The sequence below is a fragment of the Blennius ocellaris genome (genome assembly GCF_963422515.1).
Source record: "Blennius ocellaris genome assembly, chromosome: 20".
NCBI lineage: Eukaryota > Metazoa > Chordata > Actinopteri > Blenniiformes > Blenniidae > Blennius > Blennius ocellaris.
The window spans coordinates 1,198,925-1,225,116 of NC_137669.1; the positions used below are offsets into that span (position 1 = coordinate 1,198,925).

Here is a 26,192-nt window from a genome sequence, read left to right on the forward strand (position 1 = left end):
TGTGTTCAGAAGTGTTACCATAGTTTTATGGTGCGATACTTTGTGGAGTGAGTGTGTGTGAAGAGTGAAAGTGAGTGATTGTGGATTGTCCGGTTGGTGAGGCTGTGGTGCGGTTAGCATCGCGCTAGCGGTGTAGCGCCATGGCTTCCACCAAGCTGAGCAGGAAGCACGGGTTCAAACTGAGCCCCGGGTTCTCCTGCTGGGTGGAGGAGTGTGTGACGGAGGTGGCGAAGGTGGTGGGGGCGGCAAACATTGTGTCTGCTGCCAGAATGAATGGTGGTGATGTTTGTGAGGGAGGTGGAGAAGGCTAATGCTGTGGTCTCGGCTGGTGTGGTGATGAGGGACACGCTGGTGGAGGTGATGAGGGACACGCTGGTTGAGGTGATGAGGGACACGCTGGTGGTCGTGATGAGGGACACGCTGGTGGAGGTGATGAGGGACACACTGGTGGAGGTGATGAGGGACACGCTGGTGGAGGTGATGCCTCTGAGCACACCGGCCAAGAGAGTCCTGGTGGGGAACGTTCCACCACTAGTGGAGGATGGAACCCTGGTGGAGCTGCTATCCAGGTATGGAAAGGTGGTGTCTCCTGTGAGGGAGCTGTCCTCAGGCTGTAAGGAGCCGGAGTTCAGGCACATCATCTCCCACAGGAGGAGCTCCTCCTCATGGTGATGGAGGACAGCAGGAGTTAAACCTGTCCTTCAAGGTGGACGTAGACGGGTTTGACTACGTCCTGTTAGCCACCACCGACACTATGAAGTGCTTTGGGTGTGGACAGGAGGGCACCAGAGGAGGTCCTGTCCTGAGGAGGGGGCCAGTGGGACAGGACGAGGTGCAGGGAGGTGGAGGTAGAGGTGACGGTGCAGGAGGGAGTAGAAGTGAAGGGGGTGGAGGAAGTGTGTGGGGGGGTGTAGGTGGACAACGGCCAGAGGCGAGGAGTGAGGGACAGAATAGCAGGGAGAAGATAGTTGGGGGGAGCCTGAGGTGGAGAAGAGTGGTGGAGGGGAGGGTGGGGAGGAGGAGGCTGGTGTAAGTAATGGAGGTGGTGAAGCAACTGATGGAAGTGGTGAAGCGACTGGTAAAGGTGGAGAAGGTGAAGTAGAGGCTGGTGTTGTTGTTGAAGGGGGGGAGGCAGGAGGTGGAGGAGAGGATAGACGTGGTGGGGAAGGGGAGCTTTCTCTGTCTCGAGAGGAGGGTGTGGGTGGTGCAGCCTGAGCTGGACCCTCAGGGGGAGTTAGCGGGTGGAGCAGATGGGCTGGTCTCTCAGAGAGGCAGCAGTCTCCCTGAAGGTCAGGACGAGGCAGGGGAACCAATGAAGGCTGGCATGAGGGTGGAGGTGGAGGCAGAGATGGAGGTTGAGGTGGAGGAGGGCAACAAGAGGTTCTGAGGGATAAACGGAAGCAGGTGGAGGAGAGAGGCCCAAAGGCAAAGAAGGTGACCCAGGAATAAAAGGGGGCTCTCTGTTTCTCAGGAGGCTGCAGCTGATCTCAGCTCATCTGAGGAGGGTGGAGGAGGGTGGAGGAGGCTGCAGTGAACCCCCTGAGGAGGAGACAGTAAATGACGGGTACGGAGTGATGGACATGAAGAAGTGTTTTACTGAGAACGAAGAATTAAAAAGGTCGTGGTGGTGGAGGAGTTCTTCCCGGACAGGGAACGGTTCATCAGAAGAATGAATGTCAGAGGAGAGGAGGGTTCTCTGAACAGGAGGTGTTCTCTGAACAGGAGGGGTTCTCTGAACAGGAGGGGTTCTCTGACCAGGAGGTGTTCTCTGACCAGGAGGGGTTCTCTGCTGAACAGGAGGTGTTCTCTGACCAGGAGGGGTTCTCTGACCAGGAGGGGTTCTCTGACCAGGAGGGGTTCTCTGAACAGGAGGGGTTCTCTGACCAGGAGGGGTTCTCTGACCAGGAGGGGTTCTCTGAACAGGAGGGGTTCCGGATAAAGAAGTTCGTAGTGAAAGTGAGGCAACTCCTCAGAGAGATGATGACGACACTATATAGTCACTCTATCATATTTGCGTTGTGGGTGGTGTTGGGGCCACTCAACCTCATGGAAGGGGGAGGGGGGGGACCACGTTTTGAGAACAAAGGACCACATTGCCTACAACTGAAAAAGTCCCATTGGTCATGTGATCCCCCAGGGAACACCCCCCCCCCCCCCCCCCCCCCCTTCATGGTGCAATACTGGAGGCCAACGGCAGGGGGCGCACGAGAGCTCCCTCACCAGCTGGAATGTCCAGGGCGGGCCCTCCGTCAGGATTGGTCCACATGACCCAGAGCCCACCGGAAACCCGACACCAAAACAACCGATATAAAAAAACCCCGCGGGGGTGATTTCCTTCTCTCCAATGTTGAAACCTGCGTAAAGACGGACGCATCCGTTTCGCACGGAGACGAAGTGCCACGTGCTGCCCGCTGACCGGGCCCGGAGTTCCACACCTGGCTGGACGAGCTGAGAACCACCGTGGAACTACTTCTACTTTTCCCTTTTTCCTTTTTTTCTTCTTCACCGGAGTCCGAGTGTGCAGCTGGCAGCGCACCGTCCTCCCGCATGCAGACCTGAAGCCGCTTCTTCTCCCCCCTCCTCAAAAGAAGCGCTTGATCCTCCTCGGATCATCCTGTGGACTTTTCCTGTCCACAGACCATTTGAGCTTGTTTTACCTGGGACGCCAGAGAAAACAAACTCCAGCCGGGAAATCAACGCACTTTCCCGGCCGCCGGCAGCACGTTCACCCTCATCAAACTGAGTAAGGCTTAGAGTCTGGGCAGACAATGAGAATAACGTGACTGTAATATTGCTGTGTGTTTATTATTGTGTTGAAGTCAGGGACGCCGATCCCTGTTTCCAACCCATCTGTGTCTGCGGGTCGGATTTACATCAGCGCGAACCTCCGCACTGTGCAGCTCTCTCTCTCTCTCTCTCTCTCTCTCTCTCTCTCTGTCTCTCTCTGTCTCTCTCTCTCTCTCTCTCTCTCTCTCTCTCTCTCTCTCTCTCTCTCTCTCTCTCTGTCTCTCTCTCTCTCTCTCACAACCTGCACAGATCATTTCCAGACTTTGTGCAGGCCGAGACAGTGTGCAGAGCTAGACATATTCTGTCCACTGCCCTTCTCCCTCCCTCCTTTTTCTTCTTCTCTCTCCCCTCCACTAACCGCGGCGCAAACTCAGCAACGGCTGTTCCTGTGCGCCGCTCCACCCGCTTCTGTGACCGTGTGTAGTTCACGGTCCCTGGGATTTCTCAGCCAAGAGCCCCCAGGCGCGCTCCAAGCAGGCTCACGAGCCGTGCACGAGCACAGTGACGTCACTCCGTCCAGAAAGAGTGCGCCGAGCGCCTCTGGTGGCCGCGTTGGTGATTGCAATTTCTTGAAAGACCGCCACTCGGTGGACAAGTCGAGTCATTGCATTCTCTCTCCGTGCGCCGCCGTGCCCCTAGTGGTCGTTCCGGTTACTGCCTCGAACTAGACGCCTGCCGCCATCTAGTGTCCGTTCGAGGTCATTACACCCACACACACTGACCCTCCAACGCCTGCCGCCACCTGGTGGACGTTCGTGGTCATTACACCCCACTCAGGCTTCCACACACTCACACACACACACACACACACACACACACACACACACACACACACACACACACACACACACACACACACACACACACTTTCTTTGTACATAGTGTTTGCTGTTTAATAGATTAGATCTTCGTGTTTGATTGTTTATTACTTAATTGTGTTGTTTTAATAAATGATTTATGAATTATTTTTGAATAAATACATTTTTGTTAATAAATGCATTTTAACTGAATTGATCGATTCTTGGTATTGTGTATTTATTGTTGACAATTCACTGGTTTGTAACAGTCTGTGCTCGAATCTCACACCTTCCTTGTTATTTAAGATTGTTATATTTACACAGAAATATTAACTTTACTTAAATAACGCTTTTTGACAAACGAGACTGAAATTTGGTATTGGCTATTTCCAGCTTAGCTGGTGGTGCCCCGATTCAATTATTATTTGATAAATAATAAATTTATTCAAATTAATAATTTTTCAATAATAAATTATTTTTGATAATTTAACTTTTGAGTAATTACTCAATTACTCTAGGAGTTGCTGATGAGTAACTAACCGTTTACTTCATTAGTAATTCCAATTTTTCCTAAATTACTTTCAGTAATCTATTACGTTCAGTAATCCATTACTTACAGTAATTATTTATGCTAATTACCAACCATAAATCCCAACAGTGGTGTTCTCCTTTATAATGAGCTCCAGTTTCAGAGTCGCCACTCTCAATTTAAATGGTGCAAACAACATGAAGAAGAGAATGCTGCTGTATGAGCTGGTCAAGCTGAAAAAGATAGATGTTGGTGCAGGAGACGCACAGTGATGCAGCTAGTGAGGTGGAATGGAGGTCTGAGTGGGGGGGACAGGTCTGCTTGAGCTCCCTCACTTCAGTCAGTGGGGGGGTTGCAATCCTCTTTTCCAAGAACTTCACTCCCATCACTTTCACGATGGAGGAAAAAATTAAAGGGAGGTTCATGGTCGTCACGGCGACGTTTGAGCAGCAGCAGTTTGTTTTTATTAATATTTATGCTCCCGTTGATGGATCTGACAGAGTTGTACTTTGAAATGAACTGAACAGTTTTTTAATGCACTGTGATTCCACTGATTTCTTGTTTTTAGGGGGATTTGAACTGTACGCAGGATGACCTTTTAGACAGGAACCACAGGGAGCCTCACAAACAGTCCAGAGAGTTTTTAACAGCCTGGCCCAGACACATGACCTGGTAGACGTCTGGAGGAGGAAGAATGGAAGAACCAGACAGTACTCCTGGAGTTCTTTTAGAGACGGCTATATCTCACTGGCCAGACTGGACAGGTTTTATTGTTTTAGCACCACTTTGGGGCAGTTAGGGAGTGTTTTATGTCACCGGTAGGTTTTAGTGACCACTCATTGGTTTTTAGCAGTGTTTTTATCACTAATATTAGGCCACGCAGCGCATATTGGGTTTTTAACACTTCTTTGCTCGCTGACTCTAATTTTACAGACACTGTGCGGTTTTTTTGGCGAAGTTTTAGGGGTGAGAAGGATGACTTTAACTCTCTGAGGCAGTGGTGGGACCGTGGCAAGGTCAAAATCAAACAACTCTGTCAGCAGTACACTCAATATGTCACGAGGGACGTCACACGATCGCTGAGGAATCTAGAGATTGACTTAGTGAACCTTCACACTGGTTCTACTGGAAATCCAGAGCATTTTGAAGCTCTGAAGACGAAGAGTACTATGATGGAGCGCCTGCTGGGCATACAGGCCCAGGGGGCGCTGGTCCGCTCCAGGTACCAGGGGGTCAGTCTGATGGATGTGCCGTCTAGCTACTTCTTTGGTCTGGAGAAACGAAACGGGCAGAGTCGCTTCATTTACTCATTGAGGTCGGCTAATGGAGAGGATCTAACAGAGTCTGGGGATATCCGGAGGGCATCAGCGAACTTGGGACTCCAGCAAACTTGTACTGAGGAGACCTCTGACCTCGGAGACCCCCTGACACAGGAAGAACTGCTTGCTGCTCTGCAGAGCATGCAGGGGGGTAAATCTCCGGGGATCGATGGGCTCACAGTGGAGTTTTACAGGGCTTTCTGGAAGGAGCTCGGGGGGGACCTCCTGGAGGTCCTGACAGAGAGCCTCAAGGAGGAGATGCTGCCCCCGAGCTGCAGGAGGGCGGTGATCACGCTGCTGCCCAAGAAAGGAGACCTGAGAGACATGAAGAACTGGAGGCCGGTCTCCCTCCTGTGTACCGATTATAAGATCCTCTCCAAGGCCCTGGCCAACAGGCTCAGAGGGGTGCTGGACGACGTCCTCCATCTAGACCAGACCTACTGTGTGCCCGGCAGGTCCATCAGAGACAATGTGTCTCTAATTCGGGATGTTTTGGACGTCTCTAGTTTTTTGGGAGCAGATGTTGGTCTCCTTTCGTTGGACCAAGAAAAAGCTTTTGACCGGGTTGAGCTCCTCTATCTGTGGAACGTGATGGCCCAGTTTGGTCTCAACCCAGGTCTGATAGCAATGATCAAAGTGTTGTACCAGGACATTGAGAGTGTACTGAAGATCAACGGGGGGCTGAGTGCTCCTTTTAAGGTCAGGAGGGGGGTCCGGCAGGGCTGTGCTCTCTCAGGTATGCTCTCCACCCTGTCTATTGAACCTCTTTTAAAGTCAGGAGGGGGGTCCGGCAGGGCTGTGCTCTCTCAGGTATGCTCTCCACTCTGTCTATTGAACCTCTGCTCCACAACATCCGGTCCACTGTCAGCGGCTTCAGTCCTCCAGGTTTTAAAAAGGTTTTATCTGCGTATGCTGACGACATCATTGTTTTAATATCCACTCAAGAAGACGTTGACCTTTTAGATAAGTGTGTGTGTCCTTTTAATTTACTGACGGGGGCAAAGGTCAAATGGGGGAAGAGCGAAGCCCTGGCAGTGGGGGGGTGGACCGGAGGTCTGCCAATATTACCAGCCGGATTGTTGTGGACAACAATATAACCCCTGGACTGATAAAGGAGACACAAAGGGTTTTATTAGACTTTTTTTGGGACAAACTGCACTGGGTGCCCCAATCTGTTCTCTTCCTCCCTAAAGAGGAGGGGGGTCACGGCCTGGTGCACATCGAGAGCCGAGTGGCAGCATTCCGGCTGCAACACATCCAACAATATTTATTAACTGCGAGTAGTTTTTTAGTTTGGAAGGATGTGATGAGCACGGTTTTACAGAGAGTCAACGCTCTTAATCTTGATGCCACTTTGTTTTTAATGGATTTTAATTTTTTAAACCTTCGCAACATGTCATTGTTTTATAAAAGTGTTTTTAGAGTCTGGAACTATTTTTGATGCACTGTGTTGCCCCCTGCTGTGTCTCTACACTGGCTGCTGTCAGAGCCTCTGGTGGGGGGGTCCAGGCTGGACATCCAGGACCAGTCCACACCAGGCCTCACCAGCGCACTATGCACCAGGGGGGGGGTCACCCTCAAGACTCTGATCAACAAAGTCGGGTGGAGGCTGGTGGATGGAGGTGCTGCTGCTCAACTTCTTGGCCTGCAGTCGTGTTGCCATGCGGGCCAGCTTCTGAGGAAGTGGGCAGAGCGGCTCTCTGAGCAGGAGACAAGCCTCCTGAAGATGTACGTGGTGGGGGAGGAGGTGTCGGATCCGGAGGACCCGTTCCCGGATCTGAAGATCTACCTCAACCTCAGGAACTGCTCTGGACCACTACTAAAGGGGGGTGACCACCAACCCATTGAGTTTTACTCCCAAACTGGGAAAACTTTGTACAACTTTTGTGTTAAAGTGATGAACTGCAGAGACCTGGACGGGAGGATGGACTGTGTGTGGAGGGGGGGATGGACCCTGGGCTCCGGTTGTGGACCTTCATGGAGGGTCCTCTACAAACTCCCCTCCAACAAAAGAACTGGCGATCTGCAGTGGAGGATCCTCCATGGTGCGGTGGCTGTCAACAGCCTGGTGAACAAAATGAATCCCACTGTGTCCGCGGCCTGTCCTTTCTGCGGCGAGGAAGAGACTCTTGTTCACTGTTTTTTGAAATGTCACAGACTCACAGCTTTGTTCACTGTTTTACAAATGTTGTTCTCTGTTTTTGATGAAACCTGCTCTGATGGGGTTTTTATTTTTGGGGCGGGGTACAGGAAGAGGGAGGCCCAGAAGTACCTCCTGCTGGATCTTATACTGGGTGAAGCAAAGCTGGCACTGTATCTGAGCAGGAAGCACCAGGCTCAGCAGGGGGTGCACCAGGATCTGCTCAGTATGTTCTTATCTTTGGTCAGGGCCCGGGTCTGGGTTGATTTGAATTTTTTTATAGAAATGAAGGACCTGCTCAGTTTTAACGGGAGGTGTTGTTATAAGAACACCATCTGCTCTGTGGTGGAGGAACGACTGGAGTTCAGCTCTTTATTTGGAAGGAAATAGATGTTGTGTTAAACTGTGAACTGGCTTTGTGAACAGTTTTTATAAATGGTGAAAAAAGGGACAACCGTTTTTGAACTGATAAATAAAGGTTGTTTTTAAAATCAAAAAAATCTCTCTCTCTCTCTCTCTCTCTCTCTCTCTCCCTCTCCCTCTCTCTCTCTCTCTCTCCCTCTCTCTCTCTCTCTCTCTCTGTGAGAGAGCTTCTGTGACTCATTGAACCCTGCAACAAGATTTCCAATGTGCCTGGAATAATTTTTTAAGCACAAATGGTGAACAAAAATCCTTGAATCCTTGATTGAACTGAACTCACAGAAAATGTTCGACAGAGTAAAAGAACTCTGAGGAAAGAAAGGAGCATAGAGTTCATGTTCAAATAATCTGGAGTTTTCGTGAGTAAAATGTTGCTATTTGCATAAATAATATCAAGATTTGATTCGGTTATTATTGATCTTTTCATGTAGCTGAGCTACAGTAGGAGAGTCGTTCACTCCAGGTTTGATTCTTCAGTAAATATATTTATTCTGGTTACACAAGTTTCTATCTGCAATATGACGACTCTTTATAATCATTTCTACATCATAACCTGTTTTTTTTTTTAAAAGCCAGAACAAGTTATTTAGGAGGGATTAGTTCATACTGAGTCCTACTGAAGGCCGAAGCTGAAACGCACTGCTACTGCTTGCTAATGTTGAGACTTATGCCCGCGCAGTAACAACACAGCCGTTACCATTATTAACAATGGAACTTCACCAAGTAACTAATTACTTTGTATTTGCAGTGTTGTAGACAGTGATTCAGTATTTTACTGCACTTTAAGTTTGACTTTTTTTGGATTCCTTCAGATTATTGATATGTGAGGATTGAAACAGCAGCATGTGAGTCAGCATTTCCCATCATCGCTTATCAACACCAGCAGCAGTAAATCACATCAGAATGATAATCCTGTCGCTTTTAATCTGCTGCTCATAGTCTCTGCAGTCCGCCTGTTGCATGTTCTCAGCCTCAGTCTGAGCTAATCATCAGCCACAGCTTTCATCACCTGCCTCATCGTCCTCAGGTGTCGGAGTGGAAACATTACACAGCTTATCAACACTTCTGCTAATAAGTTACTGCTGTCACCTGGTGCAGAGGTTAGTGCAGAGGAGCCAGTCGCTCTCCGTCTGTCTGTCAGTGTGTGTGTGCTGTGACGACATCATGCAGTGGACAAAGGAGGCCCAGAGAAACAAGAAGAAGATAATTGTGAGTATTAGCAGTTTGATTTGTGGAGGTTTCTTTAGGTTTTGGTGGTTTTCAAACCTAACCATAACCCTGATGATGGTAACGCTTTCAGGAACTTCTTCAAACTCACATCCATTCAAATATCAGAGGAAGCAGAAACAGTGAATACATGAAACGGCTTACATTAAAGCAGCAAAGTGAATCAATATGTTCTTTTGCTTCACTTTCATTTATACCACGTGTCAGGAAGGTGCCTTCGTGGGATGAACAGCAGGGCAGAAAATCGTTAATCAATAAGTGATCAGTTGCAGTTCTTCTCACTATGAGACATTGAACAGGAAGGCAGATGGATGGATGGATGGACAGATAGATTCTTTATTGTCACTGAAACAAGTACACCAAGATTAAAAAATGGGATCTCATCAGTGCATGATAAAAAATGAATCAGAAACTCCGATCAGCTTGTTTCCTGGTTGTGTTCCATCCTGTGTACCGTCTCGTTTTGTTTCCATTCTTTGTACCATCTCCTTGTTTTTCCATTGTGTGCGGTCTCGTTCATAATGAGTTTTACTGTGTATGGAGGTTGTAAGAACATTAAAGCAGCATGTTAATATGGTGCAATCACTAAGATGTAATCCTGTCTCATATCACTGTGTTGACTCATATTCTTAGAACTTTGATTGATATCAGCGTTATAGTTCACGTGGTTGCAGATTACTTAAGGGGCCGTGCAGGTCCCAGCCCGGGTCCAGGACCACTCTGGTGGTCTTCAGCTACAGGTTGTTACATCTTGCGTCTGTATTACAGGTCGGCGTGGCAGCAGTGGTCATCGTGATCCTGATCCTCGGTCTGGGACTTGGTCTGGGCTTGGAGCTACAGAACTGTCGAGACAAAGGTACTGTTGGGTCACAAGACCACAGAAAGTTTGTTCATTTCTGAGGAAAGAAATCTTCATTTGTCATGATACACAGTCATGACATGTGAATTGTGACTCAAGAATCTGCCTGAGCATCACACCCAGCAGGGAGGTCCTTTTTCCACTGCAGCCCCATGAACAGAGTTTGAATTACGGGGGAGCTAAGGGGAGCTGGGCTCCCCTGAAAGGGACCTGAGCTCCCCTGAAAGCCTAATTTGAAGAATTTAGGGGGAGCTCTAAAAACACTGGCGCATACCTATTCTACAAACTTGAGAGGTCTGATCGGAAAATAGGGCTCCCCCGAAAGCCACGTTGTAATTCGAACCCTGCCCATGAATGCACCCCCCCACCCCCACCCCCCCACACCCCCCTTTCCGCTCAAAGGAGACTCACTTCCCCCATGCACTCAGCCAGTCACCGATTGGATGAGGCTCTTAGGATTTCACACCTTCGAATCCCCCAACCTCCTTCACCAAAAGGTCCATCCAAAAGCTTTTGGAAGAGACTCCTCACCAGTCTTCCCCCTGTGAACACCCGGGAGGAGCTGCATCCCAGAAGGTCAGCTCACCCAGCATTAGCATCCAGCTAACACCAGAGGCCTGCAACCAGGGCCTTCACTCCTCAACTCCTCTGCTGACCCACCACGAGGGTCAGACCTTCCCCTGGTCCAGAGACCAGCACCCAGAGTCTGATCTCCCATCAACCAGGAAAACCAAGCAGTTCCTCCAGGACGGACCAGGGAAACGACGCCTCACAGAACTTCTTTGTGTTTTCCTCACCCAGCAGGAAAACCATCACAGACCTGAGCGACCAGCTCCTCAGTCTGGACAAAAGGAACAACCAGGAGCTGTAAAGAAGGACTCCTGAAACATCAACTTCATCTTCTTCTCCTCAGCTTGCAGAACCAGCAACCACAGTTAGCAGGAGGTGCTAACTACAGGAGAAGACACCAGCTTCCCTCCAGCATGACAACAACTGAACTCCTGAACAGCAGACGGGAAATCTCGCAAAACTTTGCAAGATCAAAGGTGATTCCAGAGTCACCAAAACTGGTGGACGAAGAGGATGCAATGGCAATCATTTGTGGTGGGGTTTTTTTCTCGAAAAAACATGTTTCAAAAAGAAGAGGTTGTTCATCGTGACAACTGTTTTTGGATTCCCTGCCCGATTCCGGTACGGAGCCACTACATCACCTCACTTTCTGATTGGCAAGGCGTCAGTCAACAAGCTCGATGCATCTTCCCCTCAGGGGACACCACACACGGTGAGAACTCGGGCCAAACCAACATGTTGAATATTCCCGATCTCAGATCGGTGCAGTCCTGATATCCTGACACCCTTCCAAGCAGATGAGAGCATTCCTTTCACGCCACACACGGCAGGAATATCTGATAAGATTATCTTATGATGATCTGAGTGTCTGTAAGATTGTCGGAAGGAGAGAATAGGGTCCAAAATCGGCCTAATTATCCTGCCGTGTGAACTGGGCGTGTGAACTTTTAAAAGTGCAAAATGCCTCTCTCCTTCATGAAGCTGGAACAGAGAGTAGGAAAGCATTACACTTTTTGGGATCTCACAAGACCACAGAAAGTTTGTTCATTTCTAGGGAAAGACAATTTTCATATGTCATGATACAGTCATGACATATGAAAATTGTCTTTCCCTAGATTTCTGACCCAGGAATGTGATTGACCATCACACCCAGTGGGTGGAGGGACGTATTTCCACAGCAGGCCCATGCAAATCCTCCCCCGCTTTCTGCTCAAAAGACACTTCCCCCATGCACTCAGCCAGTCACCAATTGGTTGAGGCTTTCAGGATTTCACACCTTCAAATCCCCCAACCTTCACCAAAAGCCTTTGGAAGTTAATCCTCAAACAAGTCTTACCCCAAGTCTTTCCAGGTGAACATCAGAGAGGAGCTGAGTCCCAGCAGCTCCGCTCACAAAAGGCTTTTGCTTCATGTTCTTCGACAGAGGATGTGGGTTGCTGGAGGCAGCTCACCCAGCGTTAGCATACAGCTAATAATCACCCAGCGTTAGCATACAGCTAGCACTCACCCAGCATTAGCATACAGCTAACACGAGAGGCCTGCACCCAGAGGCTTTCACTCCTCAAATCCTCTGCTGACCCGACCATGAGGGTCCAGCAGGACAACAACTGAACTCCTTCAAGGAAGTGCTAACAACAACTGGGCTTTACCTGAGATTAGTTAAACCTGATGCTATGATAGGGTTTAACTTTATGAAGATGTGTTGATTCTGTTACAGTGATTGAGTTCTATAGATAATGATATTAGGAGCAGTGATCAACCTGTAAACCAACGTTAGCTCTGCCACAGACACAGGGTCTGCATGCTAATCTTTGCTTTACTAACTAGTTAACTCACAATCCTACACATATCACATCAAAGACAACATCACACAGTAACTGAACACCATCTGACGACTCCTGACGTTTTACAAAACAAGTCTCATTCACATCAAGTCATTCTAGAAATGGTCCTTTAGCAGAGACACACAGGAAGCAGACGCTAAAGACTAGCTTCCATGTTCCATTGTTCCCCAGCACATGGTGGAGACCCAGGACAGACTTCCTGCTCTCTGATAACCTCCATTGGAATGGAGTTTCTTGTGATCCGCCATCTTGTTTTGGAGTTCCATCACACGTCTCACACACACACTCCCTCCACCTCTCTCTCTCTCTCTCTCCCCACACACGCCTACACACACACCAAGCAGTATATCGGAAGGTAGAATCTGTTTATTTGTTTTCATGTAAATAAATATAATTTTTGGAATCATACTTGCTGTTTTATTAATGAGCACAAAGGAGAATGAAATGTCGACTCTTCTGTGTCAAGAACTCTAAAATCCTTCAAGCTTTACTGTTGATTCTGGTAATTGTAATTAATTTAACTATTAATTCAAATTCCTGATTAACTGTTTAGTATATCTTATGAGACTGATAGAACTGAATTGACTATCATTTCCTGTTAAGACAGGTGGAGCTCCAAGGTTCTGATACAGATCAGATAACATTTTCAATAACATAATTAATAACTATCTTTGATCATTATTAATCATTATTGATAGCCAAACATAAATGGTTCCAAGGATCCTTATGAGGTCAGAAATCCCTACAGTTAGAACTCTGCTCACAAAGAGAAGAACTGTTCAGGCTAAGATCAGAGGATCTAAACCCAGTCTTGTCTTATAGCTAATGTGACTCTGGCTTTTCAGATTCATCCTCTTTGGATTTTGAGGAGACAGTATGATTATCTTCCAGATTTTCTGATCCAACTCTCACTCACCCATCTTTTGACACCCAGGTCAACAGGAGAAGGGGGGTCAGCTGCTTTATAGCTTCCCCCCGAGACGTCTTTGAGACCTGAGGTACATGAGTCAGGCCACCTCTTTTCAAATGCTAATTTAGTCCTGCATTTATCAGAGAGGAAACCCAAGTTGACATTTTCAGCAGAAGACATATCGATATTTGATCCAGACAACTCTGATCAACATATTGAGGATTATTTGAGAGAGTTACACATTCAACAGGTTGATCTTCCACACGCCACCGACAGGGAAAGGATTCTTTTTTTGTTGAAAACCAGCTCATGAGTGTTCCATAAGTTTATCGAAACACAACCTCCCAGTGTGCAAGACAATTACACCCAGCATTGTCAAGTGATGACGGTAGAATTTTATTCTGCCGTTGACGAAACTGACAGCATAATTGCAACTCTCCAAATTAAACATTCACGTCTTGAAAATTCCAAGGTTTTTTTTATAAATGTTTGAGACACTTGTACTTTCAGGGTAGAACCACACCAGGCTTGGAAGAGAACCCAAGGTTCAAATCCATGTTCTTACGTAACCTGCACCCTTCCATACGTGTTCACGTTGCACTCATGACACTTAAAGGTATTCCATCCATGCATGAGCTCAGGAAGATCACACAAGCAGTCTGGGAAACTGCTGTCACTTCCAAAATCATCGCAAAACCACCTGAACCTGCCTGTTCCAATCCTACAGTGTCAAAAGCCCCGTTTCTGCCGTACAAAAAGTGCGGGAATGGACGGTAGAGTCCGTTATGGTTCGGGTTTCCACCACAAGAATTTGTGATTTTCTGGAAACAACCACTCCAAAGGCGGTTGCTTTTCCACCCCCCCTCCATCAAGCTACCAGGACCATTGAACAGGTCTGAGTTTGAGGAACCGTCTGCTGATTGGTCAGTGATTTACTACACCCTCAATATTTTAATATGTCGGCTTTATGAATCTTCTGCTGTTAGCGTGGTCAACTTTGCACTGTTTTTCTTTTCTTTGCTGCTCAACTTTCATGTTGGTCATGAAAGAGCAGATGTGAGGCAGGGGCTCGAGACTTTGCGTCCGAGGTTTCTGCTCAGTTGCGGAGGTTGGGGTGGCCCTCCGCCACTCCGGCGGTCGGGCAGAAGACACGGTATGGGGATGGACTGGTGCGGGCAAAGTCACCGGAGCGTTGGCTCTCTTGGAACCAACACGGAAGTTGCAGCTGCAGCTCTGTGGTTGCAAAAAAAAAAAAGTTAACAAAACAACTGTTGCAAAGTGGAGGATGTAAACAACAACAACAATAGAAAATTGATAAGGTCCAGATCTGCTGCCTGGCTGAGATTGCTGTTGTAACATCATATATCTGCAAAGCCCCGCCTACTTTTTAACTTACTTTCTGCAGTGGAAACGGGCACCGGATTTGGCTCCGGTTTACGCTTTGCCATACCGCTCTGTAAGACTCCGTTCCGTCCCTGCACTGTTTGTGCGGTGGAAACATGCCAATACAGATGTTGTCCCCCACACCCCTCTCACAACAGGCCAAAGAGGGATGTGAAAACACAGCTGGGAGCCCAGAAGCCTAACCGCCACATCCCATAGGTGTGTAGGGTCCTGTTTACGCGACGATTAACGATGAAGAGTCTATCCCCAAAACTTTCTTCACTGTTGGGGATTTGTTTACACGGCACCAGCGTGTGGATGCACTGTGTCTGCTAAGTTTTTAATCCGGCTCCCAAGGTGGAAAGATTCTTTCATGGCCGCTAATCCCTCCTGCAGAGACTGCTGGAGGCTATTTAGCCTGTTACTGCGCATACGCAACTCTCCCCTCCCTTCCCTTTCCATCCCTTGTAAACAAACATGGCGACCCGCAGTGGTATGACTCGGTGTGTGGACATCTCGTCCACGGATGACTCGTCCATAAAACTGCAAACCTAGACAACTCGTCCATGAGATTCCAGACAACTTGTCCAAACTCAATTGGGCCGTGCTGTGCAGCGACTCAGAAGCGGTCTTTAATACATATTTGGAAGGATTACCAAGTGTATTTGACACAAAAACATATATATATATATATATATATATATATATATATATATATATATATATATATGTAATTTTTTTTACAGTGTGTGTGTATATATATATGTATGTATGTGTGTATATATATATATATATATATATATATATATATATATATATATATATATATATATATATATATATATATATATATGTGTGTGTGTGTGTGTATGTACAAAACAATGGCAGCTGCTCAGAGCGCAAACTGTGCAGCAGCTGAGAGGCGGTCTTCAGAAGTACGGATAAACCAATAAGCCATAAGTATGTCAGTGTTGACATACCTTAACGAGCGGACAAGCTCAAGGCAAACTGATTTTCCTGGCAAATTTCCAGCTGAGCAGACAATAACAGCTGCCCGCTTTGAGTGATGCGTCATTTGCATCACTTTAAGAGCGTCTTCCGACAGCGACTTTAAATGATAATTAAATGATAATTAAATGATGATTAAAATATGAATGATTGTCATTAGCGAGCTGGAACGTGCAGCACACGGCAGCGCTGAAGTTTTGGTGGGGTGGCGTCATGTGTGCAAACGAGAATAAATACTAAATATATATGCACAGATATATGACACGTATATAACATGTCAAGTAGAAATAATATGTAAAACTACATTGTGCAAGATTTATGCTCTCCAAACAATTCTGAAAACTCATCCGTGGACGAGTTGTGTTCGCTGAGAGTGCCGTTTGTGGACGAGTTGTCCAGGTCTGCACTTTTATGGACGAGTTGTCCGGAGATGAGTCATCCACGGATGAGTTATCCTAGAATTGTATGACTCGCAGTCAGTATTCTAGTTTTATCGTCCATATCAGTAATTTTACAGTTGAGACTCTCCCCTGATAGCATCCGATGCGTCATCAGTCCATCTAGGTGTCAGGTGCTCTCCATTTTCTTCATGTTTATAGCGTATTCTTCTCTGCACACGTCTGTGTGGTTTCATTACAAAATCAAGCAAGAGCGCCCTCCCGTGGCCCGGCAGACTAACTACATCGTCGTCCGTTTGTCCACTGCTGCAGTGTCAACACACTCCTTTTTCTTTTTAACGGATTAGGTGTTTGTCACCTGAAACATTGTCATGTAAACAAGGCCTAGAAATGGTCGTCCTCAGAACCGAAGCTGCAGAAGACCATAGTGGGAGATTCTGACTGAAAACCATGATGTGCACAGTGACTGGTCCCACAGCGACGCCCACTCTGACCGTTCTTGTTTCAGATTTTTTTATTGATGCGTATACAAGAATATCAAAGGCATTCAAATATACCGAGGCACATTAGTGTCAGCGTTAAATGTTTGTATACACCATTCAATTCAAATTGTTATATTTTTTGAGAACAAATAATTACAAAAAAGACAACTCAATAAGAAAATAAATAAATAAATAAATAAAAATACTTAAACACAGTCTGTACAGAATAATAAGTCTAAGAACTTAAACATAAGAATACATCAAATAGATGTCAAAATAATAATAAAAAAAACACAAACAAGCAAATAGAAAGGAGGGAATGTGGGGATGTTTATGTTGTCACAAAGAAATCAATAAACGGTTGCCATTTATTATAGAATTTCTTCAAGTTTCCCCCTCTTGAGTATCTAATTTTCTCCACTTATAAAAAGGACATAACCTCCTTAATCCATTGTGTTTTGAAGGGGCTGTTGTGGATTCCCAGTTAAGGAGGAGGTGGCGTCTAGCAATTACCGAGGTAAAAGCTATTACTTCCAGTTCTTTAGCGGAGTATCGAGTATACTCTTTCGGAAGACCAAAAATACCAATGTGAAGGGAAGTGGGAATAGTCCTTGAGAGAACCTTGGACAATACATTGAAGTAAATTTGCCAAAAAGTTGTCAAGGCTGGGCAAGAGAAGAACATATGGCAAAGATTGGAGGGTGAGCCTCCACATCTATCACAAACATCCACTGTATTTGGAAACATCTGTGCCAACCTTATCTTTGAGTAGTGACTTCTAAATACCACTTTAAACTGCATCAAGGTCAAACGGGCACAGGTAGAGGTTTTATGAATGACCTTCAGCGTCGATTCCCACCAATCTTGATCAAAAACCAATCCCAACTCATGCTCCCTCATCTCTTGTTTTGGTGGTCAGATGATCATCATATGACTGAATGAAACTATATATTTTTGAGATTGAAGACCTTTGTTAAGGATTAAGTGGTAAAAGTTCATCCCATGGTTGCCTAAGTGGAAGGTGAGGAAAATTGTAGAATAAGGATTTTGCACAATTCCTTACCTGAAGATATCTGAAAAGATGGGTGGATGGAAGATTAAATTCAGTAACCAGGTCAGCAAAAGCACAAAAGGCCCCCTCCTTATAGAAATCTTTAAAGGATTTCAGTCCTCTATCCTGCCATAAGGAGAAAGTGGGATCAGTAAATGCTGATTTAAACACAGGGTGTTTTAACAGTGGGGTTGTGACTGTGGGGGTAGTAAATTTAAACTGCGTCCTAAATTGAAACCATATCTTAAGGGTGGCGAGAACCTCAGGGTTGCTGGTGAGGCCAGAGGGGTGAACAGTAATCGGGCAGAAAGAGAGACTGAGGGGAGCGACTGTGCTCCTAATTGACACCAAGTTGTGCTGATGGCTTGGACCACAATGTCATTTTAGTTATGTTTGATGCCCAGTAGTAATATTGAACATTTGGCAGTGAGGCCACCATGAAACTTACAGTTTTGGAGTACTTTTTTTCTAACTTTAGGCGTTTTGCCATTCCACAAAAAATGACAACTAACTGAGTCGACTGTTTTAAAAAAAAAGCTTTTTGGTAAAAAATATAGGCAGACATTGAAATAAAAATAGAAATTTTGTCAGGACACTCATTTTGACTGTATTTATTCTCCCAATCAAAGAGAGAAGGAGGGACCCCCACTTTTGAAAATCTGCCTTAATATCAGCGAGAAGGTGAGAGAGATTTTCAGAATAAAGAGATTTAAAAGATCTAGCTATGCGGACTCCTAGATACTTAAACCCCGAAAGGCACAGTTTGAAAGGAATGTCATATTGGGGAAGTTGCATTGCCCGTTTATTGACAGGATCGCGTTCGCTCTTGGCAACATTAACTTTATACCCTGAGAACCGACCAAATCTATGAAAGAATGAAACAACAGCGGGGCACGCTCTTACTGGGTCTACCACATACACCAATAAATCATCGGCATATAACGATAATTTAAATTCTGTGTGAGTCCTGGTGATGCCGTTAAAAGTAGAGGAGTTCCTCAAGTAAATAGACAAGGGCTCTATTACAAGTGCAAATAACAGGGGGACAGAGGGCAACCCTGTCTACAACCTCTATTTAAGAAAAAGTATCCAGACCGGATGTCGTCAGTGGTGATGCTGGCACAGGGGAGTGTATAAAGAAGGTGTATCCATGATATAAAGCTTTTGCCAAATCTGAATTTAGCTAAGACTGAAAATAAATAACTCCATTCAACCTGATCAAGTGCTTTTTCGGCATCAATTGATATCACTAGTTCAGGATTAACAGTTGTTGGGATCTCACAGGACCACAGAAAGTTTGTTCATTTCTGGGGAGAGACAATTGTCACATGTCATGATACGCAGTCATGACATGAATTCTGACCCAGGAATGTGATTGACCATCACACCCAGTGGGGGTGGAGGGCCTTCTGCAGGACCTTCCTCCCCCCCTTTCTGCTCACAAGACTCTCCCCCCATGCAATCAGCCAGTCACTGATTGGTTGAAGCTCTCAGGCTTTGACACCTCTGAAGTCAGACGTGGACAAAAGGCTTCAGCCAGCCTCCATTCAGAGACTCTTGCAAAGCAAACTCCAAGGAGGTGGGTTGCTGGAGAGCAGCTCATCCAGCGTTAGCATACAGCTAACACCAGAGGCCTGCAAACCAGAGGCCTCCACTCCTCAACTCCTCTGCTGACCCACCACGAGGGTCAGACCTTCCCCTGGTCCAGAGACCAGCACCCAGAGTCTGATCTCCCATCAACCAGGAAAACCAACCAGTTCCTCCAGGACGGACCAGGGAAACGACGCCTCACAGAACTTCTTTGTGTTTTCCTCAACCAGCAGGAAAACCATCACAGACCTGAGCGACCAGCTCCTCAGTCTGGACAAAAGGAACAACCAGGAGCTGCAAAGAAGGACTCCTGAAACATCAACTTCATCTTCTTCTCCTCAGCCTGCTGAACCAGCAACCACAGTTAGCAGGAGGTGCTAACTACAGGAGAAGACACCAGCTTCCCTCCAGCAGGACAACAACTGAACTCCTTCAAGGAAGTGGGAACAACAACTGGGCTTTACCTGAGACTAGTTAAACCTGATGCTATGATAGAACTGTTTAACTTTATGAAGATGTGTTGATTCTGTTACAGTGATTGAGTTCTATAGAGAATGATATTAGGAGCAGTGATCAACCTGTAAACCAACGTTAGCTCTGCCACAGACACAGGGTCTGCATGCTAATCTTTGCTTTACTAACTCGTTAACTCACAATCCTACACATATCACATCAAAGACAACATCACACAGTAACTGAACACCATCTGACGACTCCTGACGTTTTACAAAACAAGTCTCATTCACATCAAGTCATTCTAGAAATGGTCCTTTAGCAGAGACACACAGGAAGCAGACGCTAAAGACTAGCTTCCATGTTCCATTGTTCTCCAGCACATGGTGGAGACCCAGGACAGACTTCCTGCTCTCTGATAACCTCCATTGGAATGGAGTTTCTTGTGATCCGCCATCTTGTTTTGCAGTTCATCACACGTCTCACACACACACACTCCCTCCAACTCTCTCTCTCTCTCTTTTCTCTCCACACACACACACACACACACACACACCTACACACACCCAGCTGTATATAGGTAGTTAGAATCTGTGTTTTATTTGTTTTCATTGTTAATAAATATAATGTTTGGAATCATACTTGCTGTTTTATTAATGAGCACAAAGGAGAATGAAATGTCGACCTCTTCTGTGTTAAGAACTCCAAAATCCTTCAAGCTTTACTGTTAATTCTGGTAATTGTAATTAATTTAACTATTAGTTCAAATTCCTGATGAACTGTTTAGTATATCTTATGAGACTGATAGAACTGAATTGACTATCATTTCCTGTTAAGACAGGTGGAGCTCCGAGGTTCTGATACACATCAGATTACATTTCAATAACATTATTAATAACTATCTTTGATAATTATTAATCATTATCGATAGCCAACCAAAACATAAATAGTGATCCATATGAGGTAATAAATCCCTACACAGTTGTTTCTTTTGAATAGGCTACATTTAACAAAGAGTGAACATTACAATAGAGCTGACGCCCCTTCATAAAGCCAGTTTGTTCGTTTGAAATGATTGTTGGAAGAACCTTTTCGAGCCGGCAAGCCAAGGCCTTTGCCAGAATCTTTGTGTCTACGTTCATTAAAGAGATTGGTCTATAGGAGGTACAAAGATCAGGATCCTTGTCCTTCTTTAAAAGACACTAATAGAGGCTCGTCTCAGTGTAGGAGGAAAAGATCCGAGTGACGGGGATTCAACATACACAGAGTGAAGTAATGGGATGAGCTCAGAATGAAAAGCTTTAAAAAATTCAACAGGAAACCCGTCGGGTCCTGGGGCTTTATTATTTTGCATGTTTTGTAAAGCTGAATTTAGTTCTTCTGTGGTCAGCGCGGATTCTAATTGGTCAAACAACTCTGGATTTATCGAGGAGAGTTGAACTTCATCTAAGAATGTGTGAATATCAGCTTGGTCTGGTGGAACCTCAGAGCTATACAGGGACTCATAAGTAGATGAAAACACAGAATTGATAATGGCCGGGTCTTCCTGCAATGCTCCAGATCCATTTTTATTAAACTAGAGGCTGCTTGACGACGCAGCTGGTGGGCTAATAACCGACTAGACTTGTCACCATGTTCATAGTATCCAGAATGGGAGTGAATTAACAGGCGTTCAGCCTCATTAGTTGTTATAAGGTCTAGCTCAGTTTGTAAGGCCACACGATGCTTTGAAAGGTCAACAGATGGGGCGATCGCAAATTGTTGGTCCACTGATTCTAGATCAGATGAAAGCTTCAGAATATTTGACATCCTTAATTTTCTTATATGTGCAGAATATGAAATTATCTGACCCTGGAGATATGCTTTTAAGGACTCCCACAATAGTGCCTTAGAGATAGGTTCAGAGTCAGATTGATTAAGAACAATAACTTCCTCTGTGGCACCTGTGAGGAATTTATGGAATTTATTATCTGATAAAAGTGAGGTGTTAAATCGCCAACAAGCAGGAGAACGAGGTCCAGGTGAAATCTGAACATCTAGGGACACAGGCGAGTGATCTGAAATGATAGTTGGGTGATATGAAATATTTGATCCTTTTGGCATAAGTTTAGCATCTACAAAGACATAATCTATGCGAGAAAAGGTCTGGTGCACATGTGAATAGAAAGAGTGTTGCTTGCTGCTCGGGTTGTGAAATCTCCAGGGGTCAACATAGCCATTACTGGACATGAAATTGCAAAGGGCTTTAGCCATTAGTGATTGGGTTGAGCCGAGTTTAGATCGGTCGAATTGAGGATTAATAGCACAGTTTATGTCTCCTCCAAAAATCAAAAAGCAGTCACTCAGAGAGGGTACGTTTTCAAACAACTTGTTCATAAAACCAGGATTGTCAAAATTTGATGCGTAAATATTAACTAGTAGGATAGGAACATGAAATAGTGTACCTACAACTATCATATATCTGCCATCTTTGTCAGAAATAGAATTAGTCAATGTAAAAGGGACAGATTTACCGATCAAGATGGTAACCCCCCCCCTGGCCTTTGCGCTGAAACTGGGATGAAATATTTCAGCAACCCAGAGGCATTTCAGTCTGACCTGGTCTTTGTTTCTCATGTGGGTTTCCTGCAAAAAAACAATGTCAGGCTTCAAGTGTTTTAAATGGGAGAGCACCCGACATCGCTTAACAGCACCTCCCAAACATTTAATATTCCAACTGATAAATCTTACATTTGGATTTATAATATTAGCCATGTAAAACACAAAGTAAAGTTGAGGAAGCAACCGGGTTCCAACCCCACATTCCAAGTGTGAGAGGGAAAAATGGAAAAGAAAAAGAAAAAATATAAATAAATGAAAACAGGAAGAAAAATAAAGAGAGAAAAAAGAGCAAACTCCCCCTGTATCCCACAACCTCCCCCCATAGCACCTACCACTGTCCCATCCCCAAACGACAGGATTCCAGCGCTAACTCCACAAGGAGTCATCAAGCACAAAAACAAACTCAAGGCTTTGGACCAAATGAACCTAACTGGAGCTCCTTCAAACATTAATTAAATAAAATGGTATATCTGGGTAAATATATATATGTGTGGGCAAAATATTACACACAAACTCAAAACCATCCAAGAAATATCCACAGACATAATTGAACTGGCTGCTTATTAGAGCCCTGGGAGTCATGGAGCCGTTTATATAAAACTTAACCCAACATGTCTACAATAATGGAATTCTGGTCAGGATTGTTTCGTAACAGTGCTGTTCAAAGTAAATTCGGTACCACTGTTTTGGCACCACTGAAAGTAACATGAACTGGAACTTTAAAGTAACAAACCCGTCTATTTTAATGTTTTTACAAAAGCTGCAGCTTCGCCAGGTGATGTAAACTCCCTTGTCACATCTCCTCTGGAGACCCGGAGGCGAGCTGGATGTAGCAGCCCAAACCTTCTGCCTGAATGTCCCTGAGCGTCCAACATCATTGAAAGCTGTGCGGGCTTTTGCTGTCTTTGTAGTGAGATCCAGGAAAATGGAGATGGTTGAATCTCCCACCTTCATCTGCTGCTGGGCTCTGGCATGTTGAAGGATATCAACACAGTCTGCATAATAGTGGAAACGTGCTATTATGGGGCGGGGGCGTTCAGCTGGTCTTGGTTCAGGCTGTGGGGATCGGTGTGCACGGTTCACAAGGGGCTCTTTTCCCGGGCCGAAGGCGTCTTTGAGCAGGGTGGAAACATTATCGTGATGTTGTTACGGCGGGACCTCGCCTCCAAATCTTCACATTTATTGTCAAGAGTGACAAGTTTGTCCACTTTACTTTTGAGTGAAACCACATCATCCGTACATGTCGACCCTCCACATCACTCACCGTCGCCCTCGGCACAGCAGATTCCGACCTGATAGCTGCCATGTTAGCATTCAGCTCCGTCTTCATGCTCTGCAGCTTGGACTGTATCTAGGTCAGGTTGTTTGTCATAGCTGCCGTTAATTCAGCTTTAAAAATGCCTACCATCTCTTCTCGAATAGCAGCAAGCAGTTCAGCCTTAAAGTCTGCAGAATCATGCTTGGGACGGCAGCCGTTTCCTCCGGTGCGTTAGCAGCTGCACTGTGCAGCAAGGACTTAGCCGGGGGGGGGCAGGCTTCGTCAACGTGGTCGCCGGGTTGTTCACATTTTTTGATTTTGGAGGCATAACGACATGTAATGCAGTTACGGCGAGCCCGTGGAGTCAAAATGAGATGCTGGATAATGCCCTAATGTTCATTCAAAAGAGTATTGCAGGAGCCCCCGCAAGCAGGTCTTACTCCATCAGCCGCCACACCGGAAGGCCCACTCTGACAGTTCTGACAGTTCCAGGCACAGTCAGGACTTCTCAGACAGACAGACAACGCCTCCGACCGTCTCTCTGTCTCCCACAACCAGGAGCGTTACCGCCCGGAGCCCCGAGCAAACCACAGACGCTCCAGAGCTCCTCATAGTCCATCCCTGCACTGACATCAACACCAATGCTAATCCAATGTAGCCACCTTGCTTCCTGCAGTTAGGCTGACTTCAGTTGTCAGTGGCAGCAGAAACTCCGTCCCTAAAAAATAATAGCCAGACACCCTGCTATTACTGTAACTACACACACACACACACACACACACACACACACACACACACACACACACACACACACACACACACACACACACACACACACACACACACACACACACCAAGCTGCATATAGGTAGTCAGAATATGTGTTTATTTGTTTTCATTGAAAATAAATATAATGTTTGGAATCATACTTGCTGTGTTACTTATTAATGAGCACAAAGGAGAATGAAATGTCGACTCTTCTGTGTCAAGAACCCCAAAATCTTTCAAGCTTTACTGTTACAGTATGTTGTTGTGGATGCCACTTCCTCACTGTCATACAACAAGGTCAGATCAATCATCATTAATGCTTTAAAATGCAACAGTTACTTGTCATTTTGAGTAGTTGTATCAATTGATAGTTAGAATATTGTAATGAAATGAATAGACAGTCATTAGAAATGTAATGTGTGAATGGCATTTTGAAATGATTGTACTGTGATGTTAAGTTGTGTCATTTTGAACCGGTGATTAAAGTTCAGTAGGCAAATGAGCTTTGTTTTATGTGCATTGTATCCAAGACATTGAAAAAAGTGTTAGATTTTGAAAAAAAGTGCAATTTGATCATTGGTTGTGAGTTTTGTATCTCGAGTTGCGAAAAATGACATCAAGGTTCTGAAACTAGTCTGAAAGTGATTGACAAAAACTGTAATTATGGTAATTGTAATTAATTTAACTTCTCATTCAAATTCCTAATTAACTTATATTTTAGTATATCTTATGAGACTGATAGAACTGAATTGGCTATAATTTCCTGTTAAACAGGTGGAGCTCCGAGTTATCAAAAACAGATTAGATTAAAATTTTCACTAAAATAATTAATAAGTATCTTCGATAATTATCAATCATTATTAATAGCCAAACTGCCAAATGCAACACAAATGGTACGTAGTGATCCTGAGGTAAGAAATCCCAACAGTACTGTCACATGCCTGTAAAGTCTCTACCGCCACCTCAGACTGCGCTGGCAGGCTCACTGTCATGACCTCTGGCCTGACCTGTGTCATAGGCTGGATTTCATGTGACCAGACATCTCTGTCAGTGTCAGTGAGTCCATACACAACATGACCCTGACCCTTTCCCTGACCCTTACCCTCCAACATGATGAGCCTGCAAGTCATAACTGGGGGCTCAAGAAACCAACATCAGTGACACTTAACTGTAAACTCTGTGTATGTGCGTGTGTGTGTGTGTGTGTGTGTGTGTGTGTGTGTGTGTGTGTGTGTGTGTGTGTGTGTGTGTGTGTGTGTGTGTGTGTGTGTGTGTGTGTGTGTGTGTGTGCAGATACCGACCTGCAGTGTCTCAAGGCCTGATTTAATAGATTTAAGGAGGATTTGCTCTGCAGCCAAATGTTAAATCATTTCTGTTGAAATCGTTTCTCGTGTTTCTCATGCTTCTCTTCCGGCTCTCAGCGAAGGCGGACGCTTCTCTCTCCTCTCCCCCTCGTCTTCTCTTCTCTCTTCTCTCTCCTCTCCTCTCCCCCTCTCCTCCCCTCTTCTCTCTCCTCTCCTCTCCTCCTCTCCTCCCCTCTTCTCCCTCCTCTCCCCCTCGTCTTCCCTGCTTGCTGCTCCCGTCCTGTACCGTCTCATGTCAGATCTATCAAGAGAATCTCTTCAGACCCTCATCAGAATTTAACCAGAACCATGGAACTGATCATCTGGTCTCTCAGTGTGATCGACCAAATGTTTACGACACGACGATCAGCAAAGCAGAGTCTGCATGTCCTGATGGGATGTTTGCAGCCGGATACATGCTGGATTCCTGGGGTTCCTGGAGGTCCTGGAGGTCC

The 26,192-nt window shown here is 45.6% G+C and overlaps 1 protein-coding gene across 1 annotated transcript in view; it reads left to right on the forward strand.

Annotated features, from left to right (window-relative positions):
* Positions 1-480: 480 nt before the first annotated feature.
* Positions 481-26,192, forward strand: part of LOC308145124 (venom phosphodiesterase CdcPDE) — a gene marked incomplete at both ends in the record, with an annotated part of 54,885 nt that continues 29,173 nt past the window's right edge. Inside the window, 4 exons of the mRNA XM_080516466.1 lie at positions 481-668; positions 5,078-6,168; positions 6,920-7,307; positions 9,894-10,075. Of these exons, the coding sequence (XP_080372592.1) occupies positions 481-668; positions 5,078-6,168; positions 6,920-7,307; positions 9,894-10,075 (1,849 nt within the window). The remainder of the gene's footprint in view (positions 669-5,077; positions 6,169-6,919; positions 7,308-9,893; positions 10,076-26,192) is intronic.